General features: G+C 35.0%; 1 protein-coding gene across 1 annotated transcript in view; it reads left to right on the forward strand.

The window, feature by feature from the left end:
* Positions 1 to 475: 475 nt before the first annotated feature.
* Positions 476 to 12,321, forward strand: part of LOC149781201 (ATP-binding cassette sub-family F member 3-like) — a 60,784-nt gene continuing 48,938 nt past the window's right edge. Inside the window, exons 1-3 of the mRNA XM_089935263.1 lie at positions 476 to 569; positions 6,034 to 6,181; positions 10,745 to 10,874. Of these exons, the coding sequence (XP_089791389.1) occupies positions 491 to 569; positions 6,034 to 6,181; positions 10,745 to 10,874 (357 nt within the window). The 5' untranslated portion in view covers positions 476 to 490. The remainder of the gene's footprint in view (positions 570 to 6,033; positions 6,182 to 10,744; positions 10,875 to 12,321) is intronic.

Raw genomic sequence — 12,321 nt, forward strand, 5'->3', positions numbered from 1 at the left:
ATAATCGACAATTGGAATCTTGGCATATGAAAGAGGGTGCATTTATCTGGTGATTTTTTTGGTTGTGTGGGACACATTTTCCAATTCTTTTATTATCTTCTAATTGGTAGTATATTGTCTTCGTATAGAAATATTACTTAAATAAAATGAAAAATTAAACAACAGAAGAAATTCATAAAAATGATAAATAATAAGGTTCTAGAGTAATTTTAACTATTAATAATATTTAAGTAGCATTGATAAGATGTTTTAACATCACCCATTTCTCCTCACCAGTGCAATTTTCATTGGTTATATTCGTTTCTTGCTTGCTTTTTTTTGTATTTTTTTTTTTTTTTTTTGAGGGGTGTCATTTTTATTTTTGTTGGGGGGTGTTGTTTTATTATTTTCCTTTTCATTCGTTTTTGTTTCGTTTACGGTTCATGTTTTCTTATGTTTTGTTCTTCATAAGAAATTAGGCATCACCTTCACAAACCAGTCTGTATCCAAAATGGACATGGCCGACTACAAACGTCTGTTGACAGAATGTTTCCCTCAAATTGACGAAGAAATAGTACAGTATGTCAATGGTTGGTACTAGTTTTTGTTACATTTCTAAACACATAAAATCCTACAAAGGAAAAACAGTTTGAGCAATATCCAAAGAATGAATACATGAAAACCTGTAGAGCACCGGCAGGTTCTAGTTTTATTAGGCAAATGTGTCATGACGTTACTCGGTTATTGTCAGCATTATCAAAGTTTTGATATGATAGGTTTGGTCATGAACTTTATATAATCAACTATTAACATAACTACGATGTCATTAACATAGCTACGATGTCGTAGCCTCAACTTGATTTGGTGTGGTGGAGGCTACGAAATGATCCCATTTCGTGTAATGGAGCAAAAATAAAAATCGTCACCAAAGTCAGAAAAACAAATAGTGTAGAAACCTACTAGGTATAATCATTTTGTGAAAGAAGTTTGGCTTATTTTGAATTTATTAAGCCTTTACACGATAATGACAGATAACGCGATACTTTCACCGTGAACCCTTTTCTGTATAAGTCTTGCCAGACCATATTTGGATATTCTACCGTATGTTATTATCAATCAAGTGGCGAATAATGGCTTCTTGTTGGAATTGAAAAGTTGCAGATAAACTGTACTTGCTTTCAATGTGCAGAATTTCTCAGAGATCTCGGAAATGCTTAATTACGTGTATTTGGATGCCAATTTTTTTTTCTGGGACACAGAAAATCACAGAGGCGGGAGTCTTCCATATGCAGGTAATAGGTGTGCGCAAAATTCAAAGACTTGCCAGTCCTGCTTCAGCCGCTTGCTTTGTGGGAAAATGACCAATTAGTTGTGCTGAATGACAGAATTCAGTGACTGAAAGACCCCTTGATGTACACTGCTGTCAGGCATTTCTGCACACCTAAGGTTTTCGTTTCCAATATTGAAGAAAAACGCATACTGAATTTGAGCGATTGACAAAAATAAACTACAGCAGTGCTTTCCATCTGAAAAGATGCAATTGTCACCAGAATATTCTGTTCATAATAATATCAATTTTGGACACAGAGGATACCACCACCCTGTTTTCCTGACTCGCGATATGTCAGCCTATTCTGCGCATAGCTTTGAAAAGATGTAACGTTTATCCATCAGGCTACAGAAATGAAATACATTACTCTGGACGGTTTCTGTCAGCAGTTCAGTCGAGTAATTAAGTCAGGTTTATAGCTAGTTTTACAAAATTCAATGTAAACATGCCAATAAATGGCACGAGATATTAAGCAAACTAAACCGATCTTGTAAAAAAGTTAGTAAAGTTCAACATTTTATGAAAAATAAGCTATTATGTGGAAGAGAAACAACAATGAATAGGATATGTGTTTACAGTGTCTTGTTGTTGGGGGAAAAATTAGTAAAGAATTTAGAAACCTATTATATGCGGGTTAATTTGTTGAGAATTTATGTTTTGGCGGCAAGTAGACACGTTGGGTAGCAGACGATTTTGTATGTGTGGAACAACTTCTTGCAAAATTGGAAGCTTGGATTAAAATACAGTATTGTTTTAAGTACACATTTCCATCTTTTTTATAATGTATTTATTTGTATGATTCTAAAAGATGCGTAGTCAATAGATATTTCTGGGTTACAGTTTCAAGAAGGTGATGGAGTGGGTCTTCATGTTGCTATTTAGAAATCACATTTTTATTTTGCATTTCGAGTCTGAATGTGGGATATTTTTATACACTTTATGAATATCACTTTTCTTAATTAATGTACAATTGTTCTTTCTGGATACAAAATGGATTTTTGACCCAAAATAGCACGTGATCCAATGTTTACAGAAATGACGTATTGTTGAGCAGAATTACCTGATGCACAGAATTGGCCAATATGGCGGTACATACATGTTGCCATTATAAGAGACATCAAAAAGAACATGATGCAATAGCTGGGTGGCAACTTCAAAGGCTTTGACTGGCTGCCGGATGCGAAAATGTACTGATATTTACGGTGATTGAATTCAGAGTCAGACCGACCCAGAGATGTACATGTGGTCATTTATAAAAGTACATCAAATAAAAATCTTTAGCTTTCGTTATTTTGTTCATTTCTGAATGTATCGGAATAAGTAGTGCATTAGAATAAAGACATGTTGAGACTTAAACAAAATGCCATTTGTAAATTTGGATAAGTATTTTGGGATTAAACGGCAGACTTATGAAGATTGTAACAAGATTGAGAAGAGTGCTAAAGCTGCTAGAATTGATAGTTCGGATAGGACAGTAGCTAAGTGTATGAAAGTGAGTGATGCCTAGCTTAGTGTTTGGAAAAAGTACTTACTTGGATTGACAAAATTCACTATCACTCTGATGGATGAACAAGAGCTATTTAAGAGGTACACTGACTGACCATACTTCTTTAAAATGCCCCTCGCCTGTGCCCGGTTAGTTTTAATGTTGTAGCAAAATTTATTCATCAAGACATCAGTAGCTAGGCCTAGTTTTGATATCAATTACGTTGTCAAACAAACTCTTGCCCATTCACAAGCATATGTTTTGATAGCTGATTGACCATTAACCCTTTTCCGAGTAAGGTAGCAACTATTAATTTCCTGCATAATATCATTTGATGATAAAACATACAAACATGTGTTTTAAGATCAGAATCAGTGATCTGGATATATATTAACTGCCTCTTGTACACTATTTCATCATTAAATTATTTTGAAACTGTAAGTGAATTGACCTATCGCCAGTTGTCAATCATTCTGCTTGATTGACCAATCAGCGAGCGCTATTATACACACCTCCAGACACTGTTTACGTCTGCCATTTTCCTCCGACAAGCTGCTTCTGTCGATATCGACTCGGCTATTGTATATATTTACAAATTTCGCAATGGTTCGGAGAAGTCGCCCCACTTTGACTGGAGAAGTCACCCCAAGGATCATATATAGTAATTCTGAGATATAGCCACATGGTTAAGGCATTATTTGTTGTTGTTTTTCTTCAACTTAATAACTTATTAAATTTATAAAATTTGCAATTTTTCAACTTTTCCATTTGATCAACTCCGCTTCTGTACTTAACGAAAAATAAGTGTCCCTTTTGCTCTGCTCTTCAAATCATTAGATGCATTTTAATAATATTTGTAGCGATAGTGTTATAAATATTTTTTTATTACATTTACATCTAAAAATAAAACATGCGTATGAGATGCAGTATAAGTAAATTTAATCGTCGGGTGAAAATGATTTAAGCGATCAATCATTTTTTTCAGTTCTTCAGTTGAATGCTTCCAGATTAAAAATATGTCATCTAAAAATCATAATTCATATTATTAAATTGAAAATAATTATTTTCCAAGATAAGCTTTTATTATTTTACAAATATCTTCGCTAGATAGTGTGCTATTATTAGGATTGTTATCAAGAAAATATTTGCATGCTTCAATACCATCTGCATGCGGAATGTTGGTATATAGTAATGCTACATCTAATGATACCAGGATCTAAATTATCAGATATATGTGGAATAGACTTTGACCTTTTAATGAAAGTAGTAGTATCTTTAATGTATGAAGGAAGTGATTTCATTAAAGGTTGTAAAACACTATCAATAAATTTGGATAGGTTTTCAGAGTATGAATTACAACCTGATATAATGGGTCATCCTGGAAAATTTAAAGGTAAATTATGGTCAGGATTTTTAGGAGTTTTGGGTAATATTGTAGAATTGAGGTGTACGTATGTTAAAAGGGAAAGTATCAATTCCTCATATACAGAATTATTATTTTTGAGGTGTACGTATGTTAAGAGAGAAAGTATCAAATTCCACACATACGGAATTATTATTTTTAGCGATCTCATTAATGCATGTTGACATTTTTTATTTAATTTCTAATTGACGTTCAACTTCTTTAACATAATCATCTTGATTCACAATAATAATAGTGTTTGACTTATCATCCTTTTTAATCACTTTTCTTTTGTCATTCATTAGATTATATACAGACTTAATTTCATCCTTATAAATATTACTGTGATATTGCTTTAATTTAGTTAATATCTCTTTTGTGATCGCACACATATATATATATATATATATATATATATATATATATATATATATATATATATATATATATATATATATATATATATATATTGTATGTTATAAAAAGTTTGGGTGACAAGTTTAGGGATGACTTTTCCAACCAATTGGGGCGACTTCTCCAACCACTCTGGGGCGACTTCTCCAGATATGTGGGGGCGAGTTCTTCGCATACCGACGTAACATTGACAAGTGCAAGTGATGGATAAATGCTCTCGCTTTTTGTCTCTGTTTCAATGTTTCACGGTCTAAGCTGTTTTCCGACTTGACACGTATTTGTGAAAATACGGGGAAAAAACAGCAAATCAGATACTATTTAACCATTGCCTAAAATTACTACAAGGACGTAGACAAATAAATAAACCATAAATTTGCAATCCTGTCAATGGACTGTTGTAATGAAGCTATATTAAAGTGAGCGATTACATTACGGAAACCTCTTCATTTAAAAATAGATGCACTCACGTCTGTGTTGATTCTGTAGGAAAGAAGGGACTGCAACTTTTGATGGTGGGACTCCTATTTTTATCAAAATGGGAGTCCTGGAATCCTAGTTTTAAAATCCTAGCGATACCTCTGCAGATTGTATATTTTTGGCAAGGCACTTGACTATACTTGCATCAGTATATAACTTTCTTGTGTCACTGTAGTATAAAAATACAAAACTTACATTGCAGATGTATCATACAGATCAGCCATCAAATATAGCAACTATGTCAACAATAAAAAGACATTTAAACAATTGTATCTATTAAAGAGCCAATTCGGCTAATGTGGGGATGTGAGAAAGCTTGCCAATACTTAGCATCTCATGGGTCGGTGGTTCTTTCTGGGGTTTTCCCGGGTTCTTCCTCCACCATTAATACTTGCCGCCATGTATAGCCTATCATGTGCTGAAATATGGCATTAAACCCTACAGCAGCAGCAACAACAACAACTTTCCCAAGATGGTAAGCATGTAGCCTGTTTATATGATCATCTTATTTGTTGTTTGGATCTATTAGACTTTTTGTGTCGAGTGGCCTAGTGGTTTCAGTGTCTGCCTCGGTTGCGGGAAGTCGTGGATTTGATCCCTGGCTGAGTCATACCAAGGACTTACAAAAATGGTACTAACAGCTGCGTCACAGTGAGAGCACATGCTTTACATTTGATTTGTATAATCCTGGAGTAAAAATTTGAGTGAGGTATGCCATGCTTTCCATTTGAAAAGTTGTTTTTACATTATGATAAATATGCGTGATGATATTAACTAGTCATCGCAACAGTGGGGGCCCTCAATAGACTCCGCCTTTTTTCTTCACCATGGTGCACAAATTTGAATGTCATTTTTTTATCATTCTTTATTGCCATAACCACCAAATCATGTTATCCCATCTCACTGATGGAATGCAGCTTTAATATCACCATAATTCTATTTCAGGTGTTTTGGAAGATGACGGAGGTGACTTTGAGACCCCAGAGGATTTGTTTGAGGCTGTTGGGGCCTTATTAATCCAAGCAGATGAGTCTAAGACAGAAGAAGATGTGAAGGAGATCTGTGACCGACTTTTCTACCTCCATTTTAATGGGTCAGTCCTCATCATCATCTTGCCAATTATCCAGATTCTTTTGCTTTAAAATCTAGTTATCTTCCTTTCATTATGTTTTTAAAAGGGATTACATGATACAGTCTGTGTATGTTCATTATGTTCTGCAACTTGTTGAGTTCCATTCTTGAGACCACTCTCATAGCCTAAGTGGATAGAGCATCCGCCTCAGATGTGGGAGGTTGCAGGTTCGAAACCCGGCCAAGTCATGCCAGAGACTTATGATAATGGTACTAGCAGCTGCCTTGCTTGACAATCAGATTTAAGAGGTTAGTGTTAGGACTGGTTGGCCTGGTGTCAGGATAATGTGACTGGGTGGGATATGATGCTACATGTCTGTGGCATTATGCCTCAGTGCTATACATCATTATAAACTGCCACACTGAAGACATCTTAACGATATGACTTAAAAATTGTTAATTCTTTGTATTAAAAAAAAATCCAAATCACACACCATTCTTGAGATTTCACACTATAATTGGGCCAGGGATTCGGAAACTTTTCTAAGTTCAACTGGGCATTTTAACAAATTTAATATAGTTTTAGAAAATTCTGTTTGTATTATATATTCATTGAACAAAGAAAACTGTTTGAACACAACCGTATATCTTGTCAGGCAGTAATGTGAAACCATAAATTTATTCCTTTGATTTGCTGCAGGTATCCCTACAACAGTTTTGTACAGCAGCTAGTGACGTCTTTGAACTTGTCGCCATGCTATTGGGTCATGTTCTTCTAATATACTCTTAAAATGACAACATGTACATCTGGGGGTCTTTCATTTTTCCACTCATCAGGTGGTTGAAGCAGGACTAAATTTGTCCAGCAGTTGCGTGCATACAGAGGATTCCTGCATAAGTGATTTTCTGTGTTCCAGATTTTTAAAAGGTTGTGTCCAGATATGTGTGATTAAGCATTTCGGAAGCCTCTGCAAACTGGCATGACATAAACCTTGTCAGGAAAAGTTTCAGTATCAAATTCAATGAACACCAGTGTTCTCACAAAATATTGTGATTGCTACACTTCAGATACGAAAAGATAAAACAAAATCATATGAAATTGACTTGAGTCTTTATTTAGATGTAAATAAAAAGCTCACATAATGTAAGGTCCTGGGCTCAGTCGTTGTCTAATTGCTCTAATCATGTCCTTCTTACTCAGTGAGTCAACAGTGTTGATGTTTATGCTGATATTCTTCATAGGTATCACTTTATATGTTTTGCTGAAATCATTTTTAGTCAGGCTTTTCTTTTTATTTTAACTCTGCCAAGAGACGGTTGATTTTTAATCAATGACTCAGAAGCCAACACAACCACATTCGATCCCTTTATTACTTGAAATACTTCTAAAAACATTCCGCATTTCACATAAACTCTTCAGATTACAACAATAAAGTAAGTAATTATATATACACGCTAACTTCAGTCACATTACATGGCCACGCATCATTGCAACATTTGTTGGAACAGTTTTGGTATCCGCTAGACTGGTTCTGACTGATTTCTTGCACATAAATATCCAAACCTGTATTTTAGAATCATATGTATGTTAAAGCTTTGTGAGCATTAGTTATAGTAACCTAGGCAGTTTGTTCCCCATTGATAAATCACATGCTTTGCTTTAACACAAAATTTGCAGCTTTCAGTAGAAGAATGGTAAGTAGATGATCTTCATAAGGTAAGGGGCATACATTCATCAAGAACCATCTAGAAATTATATTTCAGCATTTCATCAGTTCATCAAAGTTAGATTTATTTTCAACAAACCTGACGGGCATGTCAAATAGAATTCAGGAGGGGCCCAATCTGAAATTAGAGGGGCCCCAGATGTTGGATTGTTGGATGTTTTGAGCACTGAATGCATAAGAAAGATCTGACAATCTGTCATATGTTTCCATGAATAATTTGTATACTCTGTACTGCTTTGGTAGGTATGGCATTATTATGTAAGGAACATTTCATTTCAGTCTCTTTGAAGTGACCACTGTTGTACATGGTTGCAAAAGAGCTCATGTTAGAGAGGCCCAAAATGGGATATAACTCTGATATACTTAGCTTCCAGTAATGTCAAAAATCAGTCAGCATGTTGCTTCATGATAAATGTACAGCAAATCTGTTTTCTACAGACTCTGGCTAAAGTGGTTTATTTTTTGAAAGGCAACAAAGATGTGCAGCAAAAACATGGATTTGTATGATCTAATGTTATGTTTTGATAAATTTACCTTATGTTTGTTTGTCTGGTCATTCAGTGTGTCATGTCAAGTTTGTTTTATTTTTAGCACATTATTGGCCATATTATGACAAGGAAAAGGTAACTAATGGACACACATGCAAGTACTTGGTAAACCTCTGGTGTTTCAAAATAGGGTTATCAGTGATTGTTTTCCAGAATCACATTGTGGAAAGTTTTGCTGGGTACCTAGCATAGTAAAGTTAAGGATGCTCTCCGTGTAGCCTATATCTGATACTGTCTTAGCAGCATCTACACATGCAAATGGGAGTCTATGAGTCACACAATACATTTCAACCAAATGGGGAAAAGAAATGTGACACACCAACCTTTGTCCCAAGCATCAGGGTGCATCATCAGATCATTGTTACTTCTAATCCAATAGATTTCAAAGGGTGCATCATCGGATCATTGTTATATCTAATCCAATAGATTTCAGAGGGTGCATCGTCGGATCATTGTTATATCTAATCCAGTAGATTTCAAAAATGCATGGAGTCTTGTTGTATCTAATCCAGTAGATTTCAAATATGCATGGAGTCTTGTTGTATCTAATCCAATAGAATTTGACATATGCATGGAGTCTATTGTATCTAATCCAATAGATTTCAAATATGCATGGAGTCTTGTTGAATCTAATCTAATAGATTTTAATATATGCATGGAATCTTGTTGTATCTAATCCACTAGATTTCAAATATGCATGGAGTCTTGTTGTATCTAATCCAATAGATTTCAAATATGCATGGAGTCTTGTTGTATCTAATCCAATAGATTTCAAATATGCATGGAGTCTTGTTGTATCTAATCCAGTAGATTTTAACATGCATGGAGTCTTCTTGTATCTAATCCACTAGATTTCAAATATGCATGGAGTCTTGTTGTATCTAATCTAATAGATTTTGACATATGCATGGAGTCTTGTTGTATGTAATCCACTAGATTTCAAATATGCATGGAGTCTTGTTGTATCTAATCCAGTAGATTTTAACATATGCATGGAGTCTTGTTGTATCTAATCCAATAGATTTCAAATATGCATGGAGTCTTGTATCTAATCCAATAAATTTCAAATATGCATGGAGTCTTGTTGTATCTAATCCAGTAGATTTCAAATATGCATGGAGTCTTGTTGTATCTAATCCAGTGATTTCAAATATGCATGGAGTCTTGTTGTATCTAATCCAATGATTTCAAATACGCATGGAGTCTTGTTGCAATGGCAAGAGCATTTACAGTTGGTAAGTGTTCAGGCTTGGATTTCAAATGACAGATGGACAACCAGGGCATCTTGAGCATGATTGCGAAAAATTTTAATTTGAGAATGCATTCCAAGTCGAGATCAATACACTTTAAGTTTGAAAGAGTGTTAATCTAGTAACCAGTAAAAGAGAGAGAAAAGTAAGTGACTTCTACACAAATCTATTTATTTCTGAACTAGACTTTTCACTATTTCAGCCAACATGCACTCTTAATTATTACCAACAATAAATTAAAATCTGAAAAATACATCTAACTTCATGTACTGGTGGTTACATTAGTTAGAAAATGGCATAGTAAATATTGGCAAATACTAGGAGCACTGGTTAATAGAAATTAAACAAGAATTCTAATCTCTAGGAGCACTGGTTAGAGAAATTTTAAAAAAATCCGATCTCAACTGTTGGTGCACAGTTTCAATCACTGTAAATTTGATGAGTACTAATATTGTGTAATGGACAGAAAAACAATACCAGAAGAACACTTATTTTCCAAGGCACTTTATTCAGTTTGTTGCAGTCAGCAGGATCAAATGATCACACAGACAAAAAGTAGTTAATAGCTTTCATATATGCATGCTTTTAGTATATAAAACAGTCATTTATAAAGAAAATAACTATAACAGTTGGCCCATATTCTCAAGTCATCAGCTCAGTATTGTCATTTGGCTGAAGCAGCATCAGGCTCTGATATTCAGCATCCATATCAACTGCACTAATTACCTCAACATCTAAGCAAAACAGCTTATTGCTGCAGAAGCTGGACAGAACAGCCTGTTGCTACAGAAGCTAGACAGAACAGCCTGTTGCTACAGAAGCTGGCCAGAACAGCCTGTTGCTACAGAAGCTAGACAGAATAGCCTGTTGCTACAGAAGCTAGACAGAATAGCCTGTCGCTACAGAAGCTGGCCAGAACAGCCTGTTGCTACAGAAGCTGGGCAGAACAGCCTGGTAGTTGAGGAATTAATAATATTATGCTGCTTGACCACAGATTTTTATTTTTGTTGACAGTCAGACATAGAAATGTGTTGATTTTTTTTTCTTCTTCACTTTTCAGAAATGTTGCATCCGATGCCCCTCACAAGATTCTGAATGCTCCAGTTCATCTTCGTACCATGGCTGAAAACAACTTGGAAAAAGTCAGTGACAACACAAGCATTTGGATAACCAAGAGAGAAAATACGTCAGTAGGTGATATTTGAATGAAGCAAACTTTAAAAAGGACAGTGTTAAATATTTTTAATAACTCGTTTTTGTCTTTAAAACAGACCACTCTGGTGACCTAGTGGTTAGAGCGTCCGCCTCGGATGCGGGAGGTCGTGGGTTTGATCCCCGGCCAAGTCATACCAGAGACATAAAAAATGGTATTAACAGCTGCCTCGCTTGGCGTTCAGCATTAAGAGGTTAGTGTTAGGACTGGTCGGCCTGGTGTCAGGATAATGTGACTGGGTGGGACATCATGCTACATGTCTGCGGCATGATGCCCCAGTGCTAGACATCACTATAAACTACCACATTGCAGACATCGTAGCGATATGACTGAAAAATTGTTAAAGCTACGTTAAAAATCAATATCACACATCACATCACATCTTTAAAACAGAGCAATTAGCATATTTTAAACAGAAGCCAAAGTAGTTGGCTAATTACAAGACTATCTGTCAAAACTAAAAAGCAAATTGTCCAGAAAACAAGATGCAATCAGACATAACCATATGGCAGTGGTCAGAATCAGAGTAGATCAGAACAACACCTGTTATATAAAATATAACCATACCGCAGTGGTCAGAATCAGAGTAGATCAGAACAACACCTATTATTTAAAATATAACCATATGGCAGTGGTCAGAATCAGAGTAGATCAGAACAACACCTATTATATAAAATATAACCATATCGCAGTGGTCAGAATCAGAGTAGATCAGAACAACACCTATTATTTAAAATATAACCATATGGCAGTGGTCAGAATAAGAGTAGATCAGAACAACACCTATTATTTAAAATATAACCATATCGCAGTGGTCAGAATCAGAGTAGATCAGAACAACACCTATTATATAAAATATAACCATATCGCAGTGGTCAGGATCATAGTACATCAGAACAACACCTATTATATAAAATGTAACCATATGGCAGTGGTCAGAATAGATCAGAACAACACCTGTTATATAAAATATAACCATATGGCAGTGGTCAGAATCAGAGTAGATCAGAACAACACCTATTATATAAAATATAACCATATCGCAGTGGTCAGAATCATAGTACATCAGAACAACACCTGTTATATAAAATGTAACCATATGGCAGTGGTCAGAATAGATCAGAACAACACCTATTATATAAAATATAACCATATGGCAGTGGTCAGAATCAGAGTAGATCAGAACAACACCTATTATATAAAATATAACCATATCGCAGTGGTCAGAATCATAGTACATCAGAACAACACCTGTTATATAAAATGTAACCATATGGCAGTGGTCAGAATAGATCAGAACAACACCTATTATATAAAATGTAACCATATGGCAGTGGTCAGAATCAGAGTAGATCAGAACAACACCTATTATATAAAAACTAGAAGTATATGGTTCCTGAAGCATTGTCCCAGATTTTAAAAAA

Source organism: Sinohyriopsis cumingii, chromosome 15 (assembly GCF_028554795.1).
Source record: "Sinohyriopsis cumingii isolate HCF-2022 chromosome 15, ASM2855479v2, whole genome shotgun sequence".
In the NCBI taxonomy this organism is placed as follows: Eukaryota; Metazoa; Mollusca; class Bivalvia; order Unionida; family Unionidae; genus Sinohyriopsis; species Sinohyriopsis cumingii.